At 39.7% G+C, this 25163-nt stretch overlaps 1 protein-coding gene across 5 annotated transcripts in view; it reads right to left on the bottom strand.

Annotated features, from left to right (window-relative positions):
• Positions 1 to 25163, bottom strand: part of EXTL3 (exostosin like glycosyltransferase 3) — a 140047-nt gene that overhangs the window by 16374 nt on the left and 98510 nt on the right. For all 5 annotated transcript variants that reach the window (XR_004350308.1, XM_032634449.1, XM_032634448.1 and 2 more), the window contains exons 4-6: positions 24818 to 24945; positions 17038 to 17182; positions 11316 to 11444 (exon numbers count right to left, since the gene is read on the bottom strand). Coding sequence is in view for 4 of the 5 variants with exons in the window: in XM_032634449.1 (XP_032490340.1) it covers positions 11316 to 11444; positions 17038 to 17182; positions 24818 to 24945 (402 nt within the window). In the remaining variant the exon portion in view is untranslated. The remainder of the gene's footprint in view (positions 1 to 11315; positions 11445 to 17037; positions 17183 to 24817; positions 24946 to 25163) is intronic.

Raw genomic sequence — 25163 nt, 5'->3', positions numbered from 1 at the left:
AATTATAACCCCCTGTGTGTCCTGAAAAGCCCCAACATACTAATTTAGCTTAAACAGGTCTCAAGGAGGTAGTAAGCCAAGGCACATGGAAGAAGCAAGTACAAATCCTCTCAGACTCAGGCCTCAAAGAAGTGCTATAAGCAAAACCCCAAAGAATATGACCTCACAATCAAAAGTCACAAAAAAGGGGATGAGTCGCATGAAGGAGACTGCAGAAAGAAACAACAGAACCAGACCCCAAAACACTGCAAAACGGCAGAAATATCAGATAGGGACGGTGACAATAAATGTGTATCATATGTACAATAAAATTCTGAAAGATTACTCAAGGTTTGATGGAAGAAACAGGGACTATCAAAAAAATCCTTGTGGATATGAAAAAGAACCAAATAGGGACTTCCCTGGCGGTCCAGTGGTTAAGACTCTGCACTTCCCATGCAAGAGGCGCGGGTTCAATCCCTGGCCGGGGAAATAAGATCCCATATGCCACATGGCACTGCTAAAAGAAAAAAATTAAAAAGAAAAGAAAGAACCAAATAGGACAACAGAATTGAAAAGTATATTAAACTTACTGTGGTCATCACCTCATGATGGTTTGTAACAAATCGTTATGTTGTACACCTTAAACTTATAAAGTGCTGTGCGTCAATTACATCTCAATAAAACTGGGGGGAAATAAGTATACTGAATTAACTCAGATACTCAATGGATGGGTGAAGAGAAAATCAGTGACGAAAAGTATACTAAAATTATTACCCAGAATGGAAAATATTGAAAAAAAGCTTTAAAGAAATATGAAAGCAAGATTAAGAGACATGGAAAGAGATACTGTATGATTCCATTTATATAAAGTTCAAAACGGATCCTGGAGCAGAAGACAGCCATCATTCTGGCAGCTGAGCACTCCTTCCTGCTCTGAGCCTCGCCCCAGCCTCCGGGGCCCAGCACACGCTCTGCCCTGCCCGCCCCCTGCTGCAGGCGCTCAGCCTCAGGTTCTGAGCCCCGGCAGAGAGCCTCCGCCTCCGGGGTTTCCACTCCAGCGCTCCAGGCCGGGAGGGCTAGGCCGGGGAAGTGAGGGCAGATGCGGAAAGCAGGGAAAAGTGCAGAGTCGGGGCCAGGGCAGCAGAGACCACGGCAGAGCACGCCCCACCGCGACACCCTCCCCTGTCTCCTTCTGTGCCGGGCACTAAACGGTGCTTTGGAATCTTTTACCTGTTGTGCCCAGTTCTGCTCAAGCCCACTTGAGGAACATGTTTTGTATTTATCCTTGTTTACCAAAGACCAAACACTGGCTTGGAGGCAGTCTCGCTCCCCTGCCTCTCCAGTTAGTGAGAATCTGCGCATAGATTGGTCTAGGCTTTTTATGTGTCTCAGCCACAGAGGAACTAAACCTCTGACTCTCCCTGGTCCAGCGATCCCTGCCAGGTGTAGGGCCTTTGTAGAGAGCACTCCTCTTCTAAGGGCTCATCGGGGAGCAGGTGTAACTTGTCTGGCCTCACTCCACGTGTGTAGCCTGTGCCCTGGGCCTGGACCAGTTACGCTGTCAGCAGGGAGATGCTTGGGCTCCAGCCAGCCTTGCTGCCCCAGAGAATCATGGAACGTGTTCCGAGAATATGGGGACTAAGAGTTCCCAACCCAGGCCTGAGGGCGCAGCTTTCTCTCATGCGGCTCTGTGTTGTATTCTATGTTATTTTGCTACCTGATCATTCTAGTTTAAAAAAAAAAAAGACTCAGCAAAAGTTATGGAAATCTGAATAAAGGATAAACCCTGGTCATATAAAATGTATCAATATTGATTCATTAATTGGGACAAATGTACCATACTAATGTAAGATGTTAATAATGGGGAAACTATATGGGGGTATATGGGAGTTCTGCACTGTCTTCGTAACTTCTGTTTTAATATCAAGAGTTTATTTTAGAGGTAAGCCATAGTGTTTAGGGATACATACTTAGGTGATACAAGTGTAAAGAAAAACAACAATGGAGTGGATACCATTAAAGACACGACAGTAACTGTATTCATCTCCTAGGGCTGTCGTAACACAAACTACCACAGATTCAGTGACTTAAGAAACCAGAAGTTTACTCTCTCACAGCTCTGGAGGCTGGAAGTCTGAAATCAAGGTGTCAGCTGGGCATCCTCTCTCTGAAGGCTGTAGGAAACAACCTGCCCCATGCCCTTCTCTTAGTGCCTGCACTGCCACAGCCCTTGGCCTTCCCTGGCTTGTAGATGATGCTCCATCCTCACACAGCACTCTCCCCTCAAGTGTCTGTGCCTCTGTGTCTCTTCTTACAAGGACATCAGTCATAGTACTCTACTATGTACTTCATCTCAACTTGATTATATCTGCAAAGACCCTATTGCCAAATAAAGTCACATTCACACGTTAACAGGGGTTAGGACGTAAACATACCTTTTGGCGGGTCACAATAACAGGGGTTAGGACGTAAACATATCTTTTGGCGGGTCACAATAACAGGGGTTAGGACTTAAACATATCTTCTGGCGGGTCACAATAAACAGCCTACCCTCTGGCCTCAAAAATTTTATGTCCTTCCTCTATGCAAAATACATTCATCCAACATCTCTTAAAACTCAACCCATTCCAGGATCAACACTAAGTCCAAAATCTCATCCAAATACAATCAACTCAGTCCCAAATCTCTTTTAAATCGTCTAAATTGGATATGGTTAAGACTGTGGATATGGTCCATCCTGGGATAAAATTCCTCTCTATCTGAAACCTAGAGGACAATTATCTATCTCAAAAATGCAACGGTGGGACAGGCATAAGATAGACATTCTATTTCAAAAGAGAGAAACAGGGAAGAAAAAGAGGCCATGCATCCTGAACACGTCCAAACCCCAGCAGGGCAAGTCCCATTAGGTTTCAAGGCACGAGAGCAACCCTCTCTGTCCTCCTGGACTGGGGGCGCAGCAGCCCTCAGGAGGTGGCCCCGTCCTCCGGAGCCAAGGGGGTGTGGTCCTGCCTCTGGGCCATTGGTGACCGCAGCAGCCCCACCAGCCTCTGAGCCATTCTTCCCATCACCTGAAGTGAGTAACACATTCTCAGCCAACTAGCTCTATCGGCCCACTTCCCGCTGGGAGAATCCCAGGAGTTCCTTCCTTCAGTTCGCCCCGTCTCTGTCCCCTTCGGCTCAAGCTCGCAGTGGTCCTGATTTCTGGAAGCTGGAAGTCAGAAATCGAGGTGTTGGCAGGGCCACGTGCTGCTCTGTGAGGGGCCCAGGAGGAATCGGTTCTACGCCTTTCTCGTTGGGGTTCCTTGGCTCACACATCACTCGCATCTCTGCCTCACGTCACATGGGGTTTCTCCCTGTGTGTGTGCCTCTGGGTCTCTTCACCTCTCATAACAGGACACCAGCCATACGATTAAGGGCTCACCCTACTCCAGTCTGACTTCATTTCAACTTGACTACGTTTGCAAAGACCCTATTTACAGTTAAGATTACATACACAAGTACTGGAACTAGGACTCAAACATACCTTTTTCTTGTGGTGGGGGGAGACACAATTCAACCCACAACAGTGATTAAAACTGGGGCTGAGGAAGGAGGTTGAGATTGGGAAGGGGCATGCAGGAGCTTCTGGGGTCCTGACACCCCATGTTTAATGGGTTGTTTTATAATAATTAAGCTGTGCACTTAAATTTTATGCCTTTTTCTATATGAGCATTATATTTTACAACTTAGAAGTCTGAAAAAAATAAAATGAAGAAACAAGCAACCTGAAAATTTCTATAATCATTAAAGAAATTGAATCTATAGTTTAGTACCCTCCCACAAAAGACATGCAAAGCCCCAAAAGATGTCAAAGGTTGAGTTCTACCAAACCTCCTAGAAAACACAATGCCAATTGTGCACAAACTCTTCCATAAAATAGAAAAAAAGGGGAACTTGCCCCAAACTCATATAATGAGACTAATTACAATTTTCGTACCAAAACCAGAAATAAATAATACTAGAAAGGAACTTCCCTGGTGGAGCAGTGGTTAAGAATCCACCTGCCAATGCAGGGGACACAGGTTTGATCCCTGGTCCAGGAAGATCCCACATGCCTCAGAGCAACGAAGCCCGTGCACCACAACTACTGAGCCTGCACTCTAGAGCCCGCGAGCCACAACTACTGAGCCCGTGTGCCACAACTACTGAAGCCCGTGCACCTAGAGCCCGTGCTCCACAACAAGAGAAGCAACCACAACGAGAAGCCCGCACACCGCAACGAAGAGTAGCCCCCACTCGCCGCAACTAGGGAAAGCCCATGCACAGCAACGAAGACCCAATGCAACCAAAAATAAATAAATAAATAAAATTTAAAAAATAATAGTAATACTAGAAAGGAAAAATCACAGGCTCACTTACTCATGAACACGAATTCAAGTAATCCAAACAAAATACCAGAAAACCAAATCCAGAAATTTATAAAAAGAATTGTGACCAAATGTGTTTACCCAAAGAAGCATGAATGTCAACACAAGAGATTAAAGATAAAACACATGACTGTATCAATGGATAATAGGAAATGTACTCAATAAAATTAAAGAATCATTCATAATAAAGATCCTTAGCTAATAAGGAATAGGAAGAAACTTCAATAAGCTAAAATGTAAAGCAAGCATCACACCTAATAGCACACTATCTGAAGCATCCCTTTAAAATCACGAATAAAACCAAGATGCCCGTCATCACTATTTCTATTCAATACTGTACTAGAGGTCCTGGCTACTATAAAAAATAAAATAAAATGGCTTATGAGGATTGGAAAGGAAAAAACAAAACAGTTCTTTGCATGAGGGATATATGACAGTCAACACAGAAAACCCTTATCAATCAACAAAAATTTTTAAATGGAGTTTTAGCAAGTTTCCTAGATATAAGAAACAAATAGTTCTATAACAATGAAAGAAAATGTAACTTTTGGAAAATACCATTTAAAATATCAACAAAATATACAGAATACCTAGAAATAAGTCTAACAAAAGATGTTCAGAGACCTCTATTGCAAAATTATTGTGGAACTTTATAGCCTGGGGATTATATAATATTCGATAATTTTTAAAAGCTATCAATTTTCCCCATTTCACCTACAGATTCAATTCCTATCAAAATCCCAACTCTGTGTGTGTCTGTGTCTGTCTTGACAAGCTAATGATTCCAAAATTTATGTGGGAGGAGAAAGGGCCAACAATAGGCAAGACACTCTTGAAATACAGGGTTAAGTTAAAGAGGATTTGTCTTAGCAGATAAAAAAAAAAATAATTCTAAAGATATGACAATTAATGTGATTTTGGCACATGAACAAACTGGACCAACAGACCAGAATAAAAGAATCCTTAAACAGATCCATGTACACACAGACATTTGAACAATGACAGACCAGCACTGCAGATCACTGGGTATGGATGAACTAAGTGTGTAATAAAAACTGCTTAGGAGACAAAAAAGAAATTGGGACCCTATCTCACATTATACACAAAAATCACTTCCACATGGATTAATGATTTAAATACAACAGGGCAAAACCTAAAACTTTTAGAAGAGTATGGGGGAGACTTTGGGACAATGAACATGAATAAACTATAGTTACAAGCATCAACACTGACTAAGCTCACAAACAGACTGAGTTTTTTAAAAGCTAAATGCAGAGGAATGCTTATAGTTTGATTTCATTTACATAAAGCTTAAAAATGCCGATCATTTAGAGATGAATACGCATATGGTAAAATCATTTTTTTAAGGGAGGAGGGGAAGGGGATTTTTAAAACAGAACTCAGGATAGCAATTATCTATGGAAGGAAGAAGCAGGCTGGGATTATGGAGGTACATGTACAATGGATGGGTATTTAAAATATTACACCTTATTTTCAGTATCATTTTTATTCCACGGGTCTTTGTTTAAAGACGGTATGTATTTAAAGAATCATATGACTATATATGTATGAAACACATGCTACTAGTTTAAAATACAGAAATGAAATGTTATGCTTAAAAAAGGGGAAGAATGTAACAAACAAGCAAACCCACCAGTTGTGTCAAATATTGACACTTTGCCCTATTCGTTTCAGATTACATATATATTTTTCTTCCTTTTTTTTTTTTTTTTAAGAAACAAAACCTTACAAATAGAGTTATTCCTTGTGCCACCCTCCCTCCTTCCTTTCCTCTCCTGCTAGGTCATGGGGAACATGACCTTTAATTATACTTGATAAAATCAAACTTTCTTCAGAACAGATATCCCAATGTACACATCCACCAGCTCTGTACAGTATCTGCAATTTTAACACCTCCTTACTAACATCTGTTACTATCACTTTCATTTCTGCCCATTTGATGTGTATAAACTATACCCCATTGTTTTACCTTACACTTCCCTAATTATTACAGAAGTTGAGCATCTTTCCACATGTTTATTAGTCATCTAGGTTTCTACTTCATTGAACTACTTTTTTACAAACTAAATGAATCAATTGAGTAGTCTTTTTTTCTCATTTGGAAATTCTTTCTCTGAGTATTAATTCTTTGTCATTTATCAGCATTGTAAATGTCCCAGTCTGTGGACATAGAGGTTTGCTGAACAAAGTTTTGAATTTTAATATACTCAAACCAATCAATCTTTTCCTCTATATTTTGCACTTTTCGTCTCTCTTTGTCTACGATCACAAAAATACTTCTGTACTCTTTGTTAGAAGTGTTAAAGCTTGCATTCACATTTGGTTGATTAACCTATCTGGAATTACTTTGCGTATGGTATGATGACATGTATTTCTGTTTCATACAGAGAACCAATTATCCCAGCATTCATTTGCAGATGCCACCTTTATCACGTAGCAAGTTTCCGCACAGGCGTGGGTCTGTGTCTAGACTCTGCTTTGTGCCACTGATTTATCTGTCAACCCCTGTGCCAATATCACCTTGTCCTAATTATGTATTTTATTACCATGTCATGGTTTCTGACAAGGCAAATCCACATCTTCTTCACTGGTGTCTTGGCTATTCTGGTCCTTTGCCTTTCGATACAAGTCTGAGGATCTGTGTGTCAAGTTTCACTCCAAGCCAAATTAAACCAAATAAAGTGTCCTAACAGGATTCTGATTAGAGTTACACTGACATGTTAGACTCGGGGAGAACTGCTATCCTGATGATATGAATGTGGATGTGGTCTCTATCTCCATTTATTTAGTGGGTAACCTTATCTTACTACTGACTTCAATGGGGATCTTCTAAACTTTCACGATTCAGCGTAATATTTGCTGTAGTATTCAGGTTTTCAATAAATTCTGGAAATTCTCATATTTTTCAACTGCCCCTCCCACTTTCTCTCTACTCTTCCCTTCCTGGTTTTATGTTACACCTTCTCCTTACAGCCTCCATGTCTCTTTTTAATTTATTTATTTATTTTTGGCTGTGTTAGGTGTTCATTGCTGCTCTAGTTGCAGTGAGCAAGGGCTACTCTTGGTTGCGGTGCACGGGCTTCTCATTGCAGTGGCTTCTCTCATTGCAGAGCACAGGCTCTAGGCACACGGGCTTCAGTAGTTGTGGCATGTGGGCTTAGTAGTTGTGGCTCGCGGGCTCTAGAGCGCAGGCTCAGTAGTTGTGGCGCACGGGCTTAGTTGCTCCATGGCATGTGGGATCTTCCCGGACCAGGGCTCAAACCCGTGTCCCCTGCATTGCCAGGTGGACTCTTAACCACTGTGCCACCAGGGAAGCCCCTCCATGTCTCTTAACCTTTCTTATTTTCCATCTCTTTACATCTCTGTAATACTTCCTTGGAAATCTCTTCACATTTATCTTCTAGGTCATTAATTTTGTCTTCAGCTAAGTCTTATCTTTTTATCCCATTCACAGAGATTTTCATTTTAATAACTATAATTTTCATTTCCAGTTGTTCTATTTAGGTCTTTCAAACCTGTTTGTTCTGTTTTCTTTCTGAATGTCTGTCTTTCCCTGAATAATTTTAAAATTATTATTACTATTATAAATTGAGAAAGACATTAAAGTTGAATGGCCCATCCTGTTCATTACAGCTGAAGAATAATCCTCACACACAGCCAATATCAGCCATCAGAAGCCAGGTCTCTAGAGTTGAAACTGAGGAGTGATCATGATCACAGGCCAGGCTCCAAGGGACACACCTCAGAGACAAAACTCTGAGGGAGTCACAACCCCCAGAGGTCCCTTCACAGGACCCCACCAGTCCCCTTCCTTCACCCTCCCACCCATCGGCAGCTCTCTAGAGCTCTTCCAGTTTACAATGAGTCACTTACTACTATTCCCACCAGCTTTCACTGAAGCAGGAGACGGATGTCAAGGCAAACAGCATCTATGTCCAGCATTCTACTTTGTTCTCCCTGTACCTAAAAATCTTCCTCCTCATCTCAGACGCCAGCATACAACCTCAGGGGGAATAGTCCCTTAACCTGCAAATGACTCCACTTTGGCACAAAAAAGTTATTTTATACTGTTGTTTTCACTGAAGCAGTGGTTTCCAAATAAACATTTTTAATCATGTAACCCATCAGTAAAAAATTTTGAGATTGCAACCCCACTGTATTTATTTAAAATATATATATATATTAAGATTTATATATTACATAATAAAACATACAAAAAATTAAGAGGAATAAAGTAACAACTCTAAGTTGAAGCCTGACTATTTACTTAAGCAATACCATGGATTGTATTTTACACGGGAACATTCCAGGTAAGTTTAGTCTAAGAGAAGTTATGCTTAGTAACAGTAAGGAAAATCATTAATAGATGTTGAGAACTTACTCAACATTAATATTAAGATGCTTACCTATGCGTCCTCTCTCTACTTCCTTATCCCCTAAGCCAGCCATCTATCGTCTCAATGCTTTATGAATTTTTAATCCTTTATTCTGAATGAAGCCTATTTACATTCTAGATCTTTTCCTCCTCAAAAAGATAACAGTACATTATTCAAAGCAATAATATGAAATTAACTCCCTGTTTATTCAGTCAATATTGTTAAGGTATTAACATTATTGAAAGAATACTGCTATCATATAAAAGTCATGCCTTCCTAATTATAACAAGGGAGGGGACAGTGACAATTTGAAGTATTTAAAGCAAAAAAAATTACTATTTTATAACATAAAATAGTACATATACCTGATAAAATTAGGTAAGTTAATGAAAATATTCAGCTTAAACTGGTTCTATAATATGAAGTAAATAACTGGACTCAAAATTTGAGGGAATTAACTCAGAATTTGAAGACAGGCTCAACTTATTGAGCCTTTCATTTTAAAAAGTCATCCTAATCTTGAACTGTTCTTATATTTCCATAAGATCAAGAAAATTCAGAGGCTACTTACTTTTCAAGTTTTCACTTGGGAAGAATTATGTATACCATGTGCAAATTATTTCCATCTCACTCTCTACACTGAAGAGATGTTTGATAAAACACTGGCCTAATAATATAACAAACACGCTTCCATGAAGATGAAAAATGCACCATGTCTGTGAGTGCGTCAAGTGACTGATGATATTATTAGGTACCTAATCCCTCAGATACTTTAAATTTTCATGGATAATGTTTTCTGATCTACTAGGGAGGTATAAATAGAAAGCATACGTCTTGGCTGGAGTCCAGTCCCTGGCTACACAAAAAAGGATAAATAAGGAATAGAAAACTGCACTAGTCATTAATCTCTAAGACCCTTGCCTCCCTACCTTAAAGTTTACAAAGAAGTGTGCTTTTCATTGTTTAATATCAGATCTACCACTGTACCTGGAAAACATGCTATTTTTCTATAAAAAATACTATCATCATTCACAGTTTTAAAAAACACATAATCTGGGCTTCCCTGGTGGCGCAGTAGTTGAGAGTCCGCCTGCCGATGCAGGGGACACGGGTTCGTGCCCCGGTCCGGGAAGATCCCACATGCTGCGGAGCGGCTGGGCCCGTGAGCCATGGCCGCTGAGCCTGCGCATCCGGAGCCTGTGCTCCGCAACAGGAGAGGCCACAACGGTGAGAGGCCCGCGTACCGCAAAAAAAAAAAAAAAAAAAAAACAAAACACAATCTGGTGCATCATTTTGCTAATTCTTCTTCTTTTGTGAGGCTTTAGCAGAAGGCTAAGGAGTCGAAGAAACTATGGGGTAATTCAGGAGTTAAGTTATAACCCTGAGTCACACTAGTGGTTACTTGGTCTAGAACTTACTTTCAAAATGTAAGAACAATGAAATATGCACCCAATTATTATTTACTCATTGGACTAATGATATCCATGAAGGTAAACTTACTATTTTATAAAATTAAATAATACACTCTTTGACATTAACCTAAGGATATCAGCTGTGAATCCACAGCATAAACACTGACAGAGCCTAGTCATAAATACTATTAATTTGAATGGACAGATTCTCTAGTATTAACTGTTACAAGGCCTTTACCAGGCCTACCCTAACCCTCACCAGGGGACCTTTCACTTGTCTGAATCTGCAGTAATGACAGAGAGGGTGATGGAACTGGTCCTTCTGTGCACTGAGTATGAAATTGGTTATATTATGGTCAAATCTATTCACCAACTCAAAGACAAAAAACAGAACTCAAATTTCTAGAATTTTGAGGGTACTTTTGCTTTTGTGTAAATACCTTATAAAGTACTTATGTGCCAGGCACTATTCTTAGAGCTTTACACACCTTAACTGAGAAGTTCTTAAACTGTGTGTGCCATGGACACCGCTGCCACTCTGGTTTGGCAGTCTGGTGAAGCCTGTGCACTCCTCAAATGCTTTTAAATGCATAAAATACGTGAGATTACAAAGGAAACAAGTTATACTGAAATATAAAAATGTGTGCACTTTTATTACTTTATCATATTAAGTTAACAAGATCTAAGGTAAAGTTAATAACTATCATAATTTCAAAGCAGTAATGAACATAAACAATACTTTGAGATGTGGCAACAAATGTAACATGATACGAAAATACCTATGAGTTACTGCAAATACTCTTATGAATTATAGCCTGTTTCATAACTGATAAAAAGGATAAATTCCAGTTTGAGATTAGTGAAAATTAAAGATGTAATATTTTTCCCATTCAAGTTCCAAACCCTCTGATTTCTATCCATTTACGCCTAGGAAGTGAAGAGCCCCTGTATGAACAGCTCAATTAACCCTAAGACGATCTTATTTAGTTGGTGGCGTCATTGTCCCCATTTTATGGATGAGGACTCTGAGGTATGGTTGTTACCCACCGCACAACTACAAAATAAGTGAATTAAGTACACGTGTGCCCCCAGTCCCGTAAGTGAGAGGACCTCACCTTGATGGGGGGTTTCCGAGTGATGTGGGAGACGAGGAAGTTCATGGCGATGTCCTCACAGTTGATGTATTCGTCCACCATATCTCGGATGGCCTGGGGCATCACGTAAGAATACAGGTAGGCATAATACTGTCGGGTAGAAACAGAATCACATACTTTGTCAGAGGCCACAGTTCTTTAGCTTTCAGCAAAAATATGCTCGGAAGGAAGGGTGTTGTGGTGGGAGGTGGGGTATGGCAATCACTGAGAAGCGCCACTGGCATTTAGGGAGTCGGGTCCAGGGATGCTAAACACCCTGCAAGGCAGACCTTCTGCAGTGAAGAATTAGCCCGTCCAAATTGCCCTTATCACCCCCTTTGAGAATCAAAACGTCGTGTAATCTCCTTGGTACCATAGTGATTCTGCAACAATATAAAGATTTATCAAAATAGGTGGGACACTAGTTCAGCTGAACAGCCTTCTCTCTCTCTGACAAAGGCAATAAGGGATACGCAAGGGGGAAAGCCTGGTTATCTTCTCAGACCTCAGTAAGTCACTGAGCCAGGAGACATCCGATCCCTCCGTGCCTCACTTCTCACTATTGGCACCGGCTACCCCCTGCTCCAAGCCACCATCACCTCTGGCCCGCATTATTCATACAGTCCCCTAAACAGCCTCCCTGCTGCCATATTTTCCTCCCTACAGTCCATTCTCAGCACAGCAGAGCAATCGTGTTAAAACACAAGTCCAGGGCTTCCCTGGTGGCGCAGTGGTTGAGATTCCGCCTGCCAATGCAGGGGACACGGATTTGTGCCCCGGTCCGGGAAGATCCCACATGCCGCGGAGCAGCTGGGCCCGTGAGCCATGGCCGCTGAGCCTGCGCATCCGGACCCCGTGCTCCGCAACGGGAGAGGCCACAACAGTGAGAAGCCCGCGTACCGCAAAAAACCAAAACAAAACAAAACAAAAAAACACACAAGCCCAACTGAGCTCATCTCTCCTTTACTCCAAACCCCTGAAAGGCTTCTCATCTCACTCAGAGTAAAAGCCTAAGTTCTTAAAATGCCCTGCAAGGCCCACAGAATGGTTTGTGCTAGCTCAAACCTGCCAGTGAATGTCAACTGCTAAATTTTCAGGGGTTTTGTGAGACTATTTAAGAATTTTGTGAGCTTGTTATGAAAAGCAGCCATTAAAAATATAATTACATATACTTAAAATTAAATAAGTTATACTAAAAGTTACATTAAAAGCCAATAAATACCTAAAGCTCATCATTATTAGTTAACTAATTAATACATTTTACAATTATTTATTACATTTACTGTCATCTTTTTTTTTAATTGTTTGGTCATGCCTCATGGCATGCGGGATCCTAGTTCCCTAACCAGGGATCAAACCCGTGCCCCCTGCAGTCGAAGTGCAGAGTCTTAACCACTGTACCGCCAGGGATGTCCCACATTAACTGTCATCTTGAGGCTGTTTATGTCTATCATATCTGTATGGTGAAAATACTCTATAACTGGCATGGACCTGCCCATCTCTTCCAAACACCATGTTCATTGACTCATACTGATAACTTGAACTCGGCCATGGTAAGAATATTTACACCACAGAAATGGGCAAATGCCATAAAACAGCAAATGTTAATGGTGATGTGTTGCAATATGCTGACAATGAACAGGTGAGGTGCCTAATAAAACCTTACTACCTTAAATAGTAGAATCTATATAGCGAAATAATCATAAAATTTTTGTACCAAAAAGTGGTTTGCTGGTTATCTTGTGGCAGAGTACTTAAGAGATGGTGAACTTAAAAGATGAATTACACATTTTTCTTTTACAAAAAGACAGGTGATTAAAATCTGTGTACCCTTTAAATGGCCAGTGACTGTCATCAGTAGGCTAATGAGAATATTTATTAATTGAATACAATCCATATCTTTATCAAGGGAAATGTGACACTATAAAAGAAAAAAGAAAGAACTGACTTAAAAATATATGGAGAAAGCATTATGAAAACAAATGTTTAGAAGTATTACCACTATTATGTGATTTTTTTCATGCCAAAAATCATTTTTAAAATATAGAAAAACTTTTGTAACCTGTTTTAAAATCTTCTAAATGAGAAGTTTCAGTGAATTTAGAACCTACTCTAAAATATAAAAATGTAACATCTTCTCATTAGTTTGCTAAAAAAACTGAACGCATCGTAGAAGATGGAAATTCTAGTCCAATTTCAACAAAATGCTACCAAATTGGTGGATAAGTATCACAACTTAGGAAGCATGGCAATAAGGTATTTCTTCCAGGGGCAGTGATTAAAACCAAGTATCAGAAATATGCTTAATTTTGGATATATATACACTACCAAATGTAAAATAGATAGCTAGTGAGAAGCAGCTGCATAGCACAGGGAGATCAGCTCGGTGCTTTGTGTCCACCTAGAGGGGTGGGATAGGGAGGGTGGGAGGGAGGGAGATGCGAGAGGGAGGGGATATGGGGATATATGTATACATATAGCTGATTCACTTTGTTATACAGCAGAAACTAACACACCATTGTAAAGCAATTATACTCCAATAAAGATGTTAAATTAAAAAAATACATGCTTAATTTAGAAATAGACCTCTGAGTTGCCATAATACACAGTGTCGAATCAAGATTTTCAAAAATAATAAAGCATATTCAATCATATTGCTTTCACTAAAATTTAAGCATTTAGTGAGAATATTATTGTGAAACTCTTTCATCTTTATCTCAACCTTATAAAAATTTCTGTAAGTACAGCAGTATGCATATTATAATTTATAAATAAATATATACATTTGTGAGATACCAAAGTATTTTACTGATAGGCACTTAGGATTAAAAAAAAAAAACTTGATTGCTCTAGATTAGGGATGACCAACTTAGCTGCTTGCAAGGGCCAAACAAGGAAGGCAAATAAATAATAGACATGTTAAAGAAACGGGTGTAAGAAAAATATAGTCACGGGACAAGTAAGCACACACGTGTCCTCCTCCAGGGAACGGTGGCTATGCAGCTCCAGCCAGCTGGTGCCAGGCAGGAACCCTGCTCCAGTATGACCTGATCTCCATTTTCATTGAGGTCCAGATCTTTTCGTAAAATTCTCTGATTTTTAAAACCTGGCAGTGTATGGGACATCACCAGGGGGCTAAATAAACATCTGTAACCACAGAAGGCTTCAGGGCAGCTAGTTTGTAAACCTTGCCCTAGATTTTCAAAGAGAAACAAACAAACAAACCTAAGTTTTATTAAGTCAATTATTTATTACTTAAAAGTAAAGGGATCTGGGACTTCCCTGGCGGTCCAGTGGTTAAGACTCTGTGCTTCCACTGCAGGGGATGCAGATTCGATCCCTGGTTGGGGAACTAAGATCCCACAAGCTGTGCAGCGCGGCCAAAAAAAAAAAAAAAAGTAAAGGGATCTGACTATTGTTATTTTTAAAGAGCAAGCAGAGATTTGATAAGGCAGACTTTCCAGAAGACAAGTAAATTCTCACGGTGTGAGTATGCACTGCTAAAACGGGGGGCTCTTTCTCAAATGACCAGTGTGAAAATAAATGACTCCTAGTTAGGTGTGGTTTCTCAGCCCGATGCTTTCTAATTCTACTCACAGCCCAACCAAAGCCCACAAGTTTGGAAAATAATCATGAGAGCCAAGTTCAAGAATGGGATGAGCATAGCAGCTTCACACATTAAATTTTAAAAAGAAAAAAAAAAAGTGAGAGTGTAATGACCTCTTAAGGCTGGTTCAAAATGCTCCCGGTAAGATGACTTTTAAGGTAAAACTGAGGAGACTTGCAAGATGCCACCTCTGAGATATGAAATACATGAGGGACAAAAGATTTGAAGGTGGGGTGCGGGGAGAGATAATCAGCTTTTTGGGGAAAAGTTCAGCTTGAAGTACCAGAGGGACATACAGGGGATGTCCCAGAGGGACATACAGGGGATGTCCTGAAAACAATTAAATACACGAGTAAAGCTCTCAAGGAAAGGCCTTGGCTGGAATATAAGGACGGAAATCACCAGCTTACGGATGCTAAGAAAAGCCACAAGACACTGAGAGTACAAGAGAACATTTAAGGAAAACACAAAGTAAGAAGAGCACTAGACAGCTATATATAAAATAATCAACAAGGACCTACTGTAGAGCACAGGGAACTCTAACTCTGTATTACAGTATTCTGTAATAACCTATATGGGAAAAGAATCTGAAAAAGAATAGATATATGTGTATATATAACTGAATCACTTTGCTGTACACCTGAAACTAAAACATTGTAAATCAACTTACGCCAATATAAAATAAAAAGTAAATTAAAAAAAGAAGAGCGCTAGACAGAAGTAGAACCCTGTGATACTTTAACAATTACAGGGAGACAGTGCGCTGGATGGGTCTTCCAGGAGGGCATGGAGCGGAGATCAGGGTGATGGGCCAGGTGCTAACATCTTTGATGACCATGAAGGGATGATTAGTAGGAGGCTGGCAGATGGAGCAACAAGACAGACACCATGAACCTCAAATGAGATTTTACATGACAGGTGAGAAGTAATTGTCTAGAAGTGTCACCAGTAAGCAGTGCAAATGGTTCTCTACACCTTGCTCCAAAGTACAAATCGGGGGAAATGAGTAGCCTCAATCACTGGCCCTGGAAGGAATAAAAGGAAAGCACTGTCCTCGGAGACAAGTCAGGTTTCAATCAGATCAAGGAGATGGAGGAGGTGCTCTGTGAAGTGTGGGGTGTAGGCAGTTTGGCGATCTCAAAACAGGGATTCTTCAGAACCCAGAGGGAGGACTTGGGAGGGAAGGTATAGTGCAGCACTAACCAACAGAAATATACTGAGAGTCACAGTTGTCATTTTAAATTTTCTAGTAGCCAGGTTTTTAAGTAATAAAAAGAAACAGTAAAATTAATTAGTAATATATTTTATTTAACCCAGTGTATCCAAAATAATTGCACTTTCACATACAATCAATATAAAAAATTACTGACAAAGTTTACACTCTTTCTTTCACGCTAAGTTTTCAAAGTCTGCTGCGTACTTTACACGTGGAGCACATCTCAACACTGATTAGTCATATTACAAGTGCCCAGTAGCCACATGTGGCCAGGGGCTACTTTACAGAACAGATGACATGCAGAGGGAAGATGAGTCAGGAGCAAGAAAAGAGAACAGTTTAGCGACAACAGTACAGGAGAGGAGTAATGACTGGAAGGATTTGCACAGTGAATTTTCAACGAAAACCAGGATGTGAGGCAACATGAAAATTAAAAGCTCTAAGGAATCAACTAGAACTTGCAGAGCCCCAACAGACAGAGGTTTGTGGTGGGGCTTGGGATAGAGGTGGTTGAGTCAGAAGAGGGCCAGGTTCAGCCTTCTGTTGACCAGGTCATGTCTGGAATGGTTGTGGGGAAACTGGACAACATTTTGGCCCAATGCCCTCGATTTTACAGAGGGAGAGCCAGTGCCCGGGAAGATATACTGATTTTCCTATTGACCTATGTGCAATTATACAGGCAGCCTTCTCATCCGGACTTTTTATTCTAGTGTTGCTCTAATCATCTTGATCACTGTCTTTAAAAATAGAAATAACTTAATTCTAGCAGAGAAGGGATATATAAGAAGCGCTAGTAGAGCTAACTTTAAAGCAGCATTTCACTGCCCCACAAAGGCTCAACTCCTACCAAGTTCGTGTCAATCCTACCAGCTTTTTCTTACCTTGTGGAAGAAGGCAGCACCTGTCAGCACCATGGACAGCTCACAGGAGTAGTTGGAGTTGTAGAGCCAGGACTGATGAGGGATGTCCCACGCATGGTAACGGCCAGGGAAACCCACAATGCGGTCCCGTGCTTCTCTCCACACCCTCAAAAAACACAAGTATATGCATGCTCCTGAGTACAAAGCTCTAAGGTTATCAGAAACGTTTAAAAGTATTGCCTCTATTTTGCAGACTCTTGACTCTTTGAGCTGTTAACTTCTTTTAAAAAAAACACAAACAACTGTATATACCAAATCAATCACAAAATAAAAAGGATAAAAATAAACAGTGTCAGGAATTCCCTCCAGTCCAGTGGTTGGGGCTCTGTGCTTTCACTGCTGAGGGCGCAGGTTCAATCCCTGGTTGGGAACTAAGATCCCACAAGCCACATGGTCATAAAAAAATAAACAAACAAGCAGTGTCACCCACAGCTTCCTTAATAAGTACCTGTTTATTGATCCTCTAACTTCTGGCAGCCAGCATCTCTCCAGCCTTTACAGAAGGAAAAAGTTGGAATAACACAGAAAGGACCTAAGGATCTAAGTATCTAAGGAGTCTAAGGCATTAAAGGTCTCCAGAATGGGATAAGTATAGCAATCTGCTAAGAAGCAGGAAGAAGATGATTTTTATATCTATTTATTTTTAATCTTATTTAATTTCTAAAATGGTTTATTTTTAATGTGTACGACATATTAGGACTTGTATATAATTTATGTGTATTGCATACTTAACTTCTCTTTTACTGAGCGGGTACACTATAAAAAAAAAGCTTAGAGGGGAATTCCCTGGTGGTCCAGTGGGTAAGACTGTGTGCTTCCACTGCAGAGGACTGGGGTTGGATCCCTGGTTGGGGAACTAGGATCCCACATGCCGCACAGCACAGCCAGAAGAAAAAAAAAAAGCTTAGAGACCACTGGTCTAAATAGGAGACCGCTGCCTGGAGTTAGGTGCAACAGTCTTAATTCCTGATTTGAGCAGAGCTCAGGTAGAAACCTACAGCATGAAAAGAAGTGGTCTACAGAACCATACAAATGAAAGACTTCATAAAGGCAAGAAATAAATTGAGAATTCAACGTTTCCAGGATAAACCATTATAACATCCTCAAATTTATAGGTAAGGTACAACAAATAAAATCAGTTTCACAGGCTAAAATCATAGAGCTGAAAGCACGTATGTTCCACAGCACCCTACATCCTTGCCGAAGTGCTTCGGGGGTCCCATAAACAATAGACCATCACCTCCCCACTCCACCTCACCCCAACGGTGATTTAAACTGCCTAAGAAACTCCTTCATCACTCGTGGAACTTCAACTCCTAAAACACGTAAGATTTCAGGTCAAAAGAGTTCCTCTCCTATTAAGTTTGAAAGCGACTAATCTAGTCCAACAGATGAGACACTACAACTTCTATCACAACTCCGCAGCTGTCTAAATGGGCTTTCTGCCACATCCCACCCAAATCCCTACCTCTGTCCTGATTTATCTCCTAAAACTGACTCCCAATTACTAACCTAAAAAGCTCTAAGATGTTTTAATAATACATTTTGACATTTACAGAATGTAAGGATTGCTAATAAATACCAATGGCATATCCAAATGCTATACTCCTAAAGACACTGATCTCTTCAAATGCTTATTGATCCTACTAGTCCCGAAATAGCAGAAGAAAGAATGCGAAACGCTATTTTAATTATCAGATTTGGCTGATTTAAGTCAATATATACAGTTTTTAATAAGGTAGACTATCCCTTGCTAAATGATATCAAAAGGCAACATATCCAATTTGTTAAAGGCTGTCGATGCCCAACTAGGTATTAATTATGTTAAATAATAACGAAAAAATCAGCATGGAAGCACAAACACCAGACAAATGCAAGTAAAGGCTCAAGTACTTGGGATGAGGTGTCAGGGCTCTCAGACAGTGAGGTCTCAGTGGAATCGGAAAGTTAGGCATGTTAAAATGTCAATTATAAATAATGCTATCAATTTAAGTATAAAAGTGTTACACATAACCAGTTCCTTAACATTATAGTCAAATTATGCTGCACTAAGTATTTTCAACCTATGTGCAGTATCATAGATCATGCTTTGGTATGTATACCTTATCCTCTTTCTTTTTTTTTTTTTGGCTGTACCATGCGGCTTGTGGAATCTCAGTTCCCTGACCAGGAACTGAGGGCCCCGGCGGTGAAAGTGTGGAATCCGGACCACCAGACCACCAGGGGACTCCCAGTACACCTTATCTTTAATGAATTATTTTTTAACTGTGTTAATGTTCCAATTACCTACAAAATATGTTAGGGAAAAAGTTTCAAAGGTAATTCTATAGCTCAAACTTAAAGAAAATTCACTGGATAAATTCAACTTTGCCAAACAACTAAAGAGAAATTTTAAAATAACGAAATCAAGATACTATTCCACTGAAGAATGTGAGTCACGACTAACATTCTTCTGTTAACATTTCAGATTTACATACTATCACCTTTGAAATAAGTGCATCAATTCAACCTTCTCATGGCACAAACTGTGGCACATCATTTCCATATTAATATAGTCAAGTTAAAAAAAACCTGACAACTCAAATATTTACATTCTTTTAAATAACGATGATTTCTTTTTCTTGCAATCCTATGAGACTCAAAACGATTTAATAAGTTACCTGAATGAAGCAAAAAGTCATGTTACTACTAATATTTAATTTAAAACTGATTTTTCTGATCTTCAAAACTCAGGCAAATGGTTTTGAATAAAGATCAGTATATTAAAGATATTGAGTACATTAAAGTAATATGGACTACGTCACACAAAGAGACCGTCTCATCCTTCTTGGTTATATTTCCATGTTTCTCCCTCTGGTTCATTAAGAACCAAATGATTTGAAATGCAGTAAGAAAATAAAGGGTAAAATCAACTAATAATCAAAAAATGTATTTAAAAAATAAGGTGAGATTTTGCTTCCTGACCATCTAAAACAATAGTCTTTTCCAAATTCCATGTTTCTATGATATTATGTAAGCCTTTTCCTCCTGTCTAAAATAAAATATTAAGGAATGTATACCAAACCATGATGAAGGAAAAAGGTTTTGATTAGCTCCCTTTGGAAGAGAAACCTCAAAGCAGAGCAATGGCATACAGAGAAAAAGATCAATATCAGATCCAGTGGTGGAATTAAAAAATTCTGGGCCAAGATGACAGAGATACTTGGATCCAGGAAGAGAGACCTACCTTCCAGTCCACAACCCCATCCCTCCTCATACAGCTTACACTATCACCTTTTTTAAAAATAAAGTTTACTGAGACATAAATCACATACCATAAAACTCACTAGCTTAAAAGTGTACGACTCACTGGGTTTTAGTATATTCACAGAGCTATGCAACCATCACCACTACCTCATTTCAGAATATTTTCATCACCCCAAAAAGAAACTCCATAACCATTAGCAGTCCCTCCCCATTTTCCCCCTCCCCATCCCATGGCAACCACTAATCTACTTTCTGTCTCCACAGATTTGCTTGTTGTGGACATTTCATATAAATGGACTCATATATTATGTGACTAGCTTATTTTACTTAGCCTGTTTTCAAGGTTCACCCATGCTGTAGCAGGTTCAGCCTTGAACTTCATTCCTTTTTGTTGCCAGATATTCCATTGCATGCATATACCACGGTTTGTTTATCCATTCATCAGTTGATGGACATTTGGGCTGTTTATACTTCTTTTAGTTTTTTTTTGACAACTGAGTTTTTGGTGTGTGGCAAAATGTATGTAACATAAAATTTACCATTTTAATCATTTTCAAGTGTACAGTTCAATGGCATTAAGTATATTCACACTGTTGTATGATCATCAATCTCCAGAATTTCTTCACCTTCCCAGCCTGGAACTCTGACCCACTGAACACTAACGCGGCATTCTTGCCCTCCTCCAGCCCCAGGCAGCCACCACCTACTTTCTGTCTCTATGAATCTGACTACTCTGGATGCCTCATATAAGTAGAATCATATTTATACTTATTGACTCTTATAAATAATGCTGCTATGAACATTCATGTACTGCTTCTGTACAGACAGATGTTTTTAGTTCTCTTGGGTCTCTTTATCTGTCCCTTAAGAACATACCTGTTTCCTTCCTTGCTGTGTAAGCTGAAGTTTGCCAAGATCCATATTATCTTTTGCCAGAGGGAGAATTTCTATTTATTTATTTATTTAAAATCAAAGTGCAGTTGATTTACAAGTAATTCAGTTATACATATATATATATAATTTTTCAGATTCTTTTCCATTATAGGTTATTACAAGATATTGAATACAGTTCCCCGTGCTATATAGTAGGTCCTCGTTATCTATTTTATATATAGTAGTGTACATCTGTTCATCCCAAATTCCTAATTTATCCCTCCCCCCACTTTCCCCTTTGGTAACCGTAAGATTGTTGTCTATTTCTGTTTTGTAAGTAAATTCACTTGCATCATTTTTTTAGATTCCACATATAAGTGATATCACGTTATTTGCCTTTTTCTGTCTGACTTACTTCACTAAGTATGATAATCTCTAGGTCCAACAAGGTTGCAGCAAAATGGCATTATTTCATTCTTTTCTTATGGCTGAGTAGTATTCCATTGTATATACATATACCACAGCTTCTTTATCCATTTATCTGTTGATGGACACTTAGGCTGCTTCCATGTCTTGGCCACTGTAAATAGTGCTGCAATGAACACTGGGGTGCATTTATCTTTTTGAAAAGGGGACCCTTCTACACTGTTGGTGGGCATGTAAATTGGTGCAGCCACTATGGAGAACAGTATGGAGGTTCCTTAAAAGTCTAATCTGGAAAAGATGAAAACTCTAATTCGAAAACAAAGTTTTTAGATCAAAGGATGCCCAAACAAATGAGAACAGAGTCAGGACAATAAAAGGTTTAGAAGTCGAGCCAGAGATAATTCACCAGTCATAACCAGAGGCTAAACCTCAAATTTCAAATGACTGTTAGGAGACTCTTACAGCTCAATAATAAAAAGGCAAAGGATCTGAATAGACATTTCTCCAAAGAAGATATACAAACAGTCACTGAGCACATGAAAGATACTCAATATCATCAGTCATAAGGCTTCCTATTATTCTCTCACCACTTGGAAATCTCTTGACAAATGGAAAAGATCAAAGATCTTCCTAGGGACTTCCCTGGTGGCGCAGTGGTTAAGAATCCACCTGCCAATGTGGGAGACACAGGTTCGAGCCCTGGTCTGGGAAGATCCCACATGCTGTGGGGCAACTAAGCTGGCATGCCACAACTACTGAGCCTGCGCTCTAGAGCCCGTGAGCCACAGCTACTGAGCCCACACACCACAACTACTGAAGCCTGCATGCCACAACCGCTGAAGCCTGCACGCCTAGAGTCCGTGCTCTGCAACAAGAGAAGCCACCGCAATGAGAAGCCCGCACACTGCAACGCAGACCCTGCTCACCGCAACTAGAGAAAGCCCATGCACAGCAACGAAGACCCAACGCTGCCAAAAATAAATTAATTAATTAAAAAAAAATCTTCCTAAATCAAGAGCCATAGAAGATAGCAAGTGCCAGCTATCTTAATAAGCTTCAAACTCATCAAAGCAGGACCCTTTATCTAATCATTCTTGGGATCTAGCACTGATTGGCAATTCTCCTGTTAACATCCCATGACTCTGTTCACAGCTCCCAGTCCTTTAGCATGCTCTAAACTGCATCATGCTGTATCAGAAATACACCACCTTCCCTCCCCTCCCCACCACCATTAATAACGACAACTGTGATGGCAAAAGCCCATTTCTGGAACCATCACATGGCTTTTGTTCCTTTCATAAAAACAACTAAAGAGAGCTGGCTTCTTACGGTCATGGTACAGAGGAACACATTCCAGTGGGATTTTTATCACTGCTAACAACAGACTCTTGCCTCAATAATATAGTAGGAGGAAGAAGTCAAAGGAAATGAGAGGCTGGGTGAGGGAGAGGAAGAACAGATGTTCTGATTTGTCAGAAATATGTCAAATAATTCTTTATAGATGGACCTAAGACAAATACAGCAATAAAGCCGCTGCTCCTTTCATCTGAGCATCTGCACTTATCCACTTAAACCAAAGGAAGCCTAAAAGCTAGGGGTCAGGCCAGGCTTTCAGTGAATGGAACAAAAGCACAGAGAAAAAGAGTTCTCCATCCTGGATCTGTACTTAATTTGAACAAGATCTCCAAGGGTATCTACTCCAGTGCTTCTCAAACTATCTGTGGCAAACAAGTAATGTTCCCCTGGCTTATTCATGCTTCTGTAAAACACAATAAAAATGAATCACATGGTTTCTTACATATGACATCAAAAACACAAGTAACCTAAGAAAACATAGACAAACTGGACTTCATTAAAATGAAAAGCTTTTGTGCTTTGAAGGACACCATCAAGAAAGTGAAATGACAACCCACAGGATAGGAGAAAAAATTTGCGAATCATATCTCTGATAAGGGACTTGGATCTAGAATGTAAGAGTTCTAGAGAACTCTTACAACTCAATAATAAAAAGACCACCCAAATAACAATGGGCAAAGGATCTCAACAGACGTTTCTTCAATGAAGATATATAAATTGTTATTAAGCACATGAAAAGATAGCCAATAACATGAGTCATTAGGGAAATGCAAGTCAAAACTACATTGAAATACCACTTCACACCCAGTAGGAGGGCTATAAATAAAAAATGGAAAATAACAAGTGTTGACAAGGATGCGGAGAAAATAGAACCCTTATTCACTGCTGGTACAATATAAAATGGTGCAGCCACTCTGGAAAACAGGAGTGTACGTTCCTCAAAATGTTAAACGAAGAGATACTATATGATCCAGCAATTCCACTCCAAGGTATATATCTAAGAGAAAGGAAATGTTCATATACAAACCTGTACATGAATGTTCATAGCAGCACTAATCACAATAGCCAAGGAGTAGAAACAACCCAAATGTCCATCAATGGATAAATGGACAAACAAAATGTGTACATCCATACAAAATGGATGAAGTACTGACAGATGCTACAAGATGGATGAACCTTGAAAACACTATGTTAAGTGAAGAAACCAGTTACCAAAGAGCATATATTATATGGTACCATGTATATGGAATGTCTGTAAAAGGAAAATTTATAGAGAAACAAAGTACATTAATGGTTGCCAAGGTCTCAGAGGAGTTGGAGAAAAATGGGGAATGACTGCTAATGGGTACTGGATTTCTTCTGGTGGTAATGAAGATTTCTAAACTAGATTATGGTGATGGTTGCACAACTCTGTAATTATACTAAAAACCACTGAATGGTACACTTAAATGAGTGAACTGTACGATGTATGAATTATATTCAATAAATGTTACCCAAAAAATGAATTATAAGAAAAAAGTTCACACTTGGATGTCATGGTAAATATCAAATCATTTTAAAGTTTCTAAATGCCTACTCTCAATTTTTGTACTTACCTCACTGTGGACAGGTAATAAATTGTTCATGGGCCAGCGTACCAGTCCAGCACACACTCTGAGTGGCCCTGATCTACTCCATTCCCTCACCTGTACTGTTCCCTCAGAGTGCGATATCTAAGCCCAATAAGATGTCTCAGTTACTATCAGCTTTGAAATTCACTTGGCTGCCTAATCCAGGTTTTGAGTTAGTTTCCTGTCACTTGCAAACAAAAGTGTTTCGTAACTGAAAATCAGCTCCTCACCGAAACCCAAACATGATTTCATCGTGGCGGAGGTGAGCGTCATCATCAATAGACAGGATGGCCTCTGTCTCGATTTCATTCCAGGGCAGGAATCGATTGTTCAAACTGTTCTTCTCAGTACGGACCACCTGTAAAGAGGAAGGAAAAACACTTAACGATCAATGCTGCATCGTTCAATGCAAAAGCATAACTGCCTTTAGGTCAAAGCAGACTGTGGCTAAACATCCTGAATAGTTTCGCCTGCTTACCTACCACCTGTAAAATCTAGCATACGCCTTTTAGGAACAGAAATTGCCTCATATTTCAGCAGATGTATAAAGATTTCACATTTTAAGCTGTATTCATT

The sequence above is a fragment of the Phocoena sinus genome, chromosome 6, assembly GCF_008692025.1.
Source record: "Phocoena sinus isolate mPhoSin1 chromosome 6, mPhoSin1.pri, whole genome shotgun sequence".
Classification (NCBI taxonomy): domain Eukaryota; kingdom Metazoa; phylum Chordata; class Mammalia; order Artiodactyla; family Phocoenidae; genus Phocoena; species Phocoena sinus.
The sequence above is the reverse complement of the archived record's forward strand: the minus strand, read 5'-3'. Positions and strand labels throughout refer to the sequence as shown.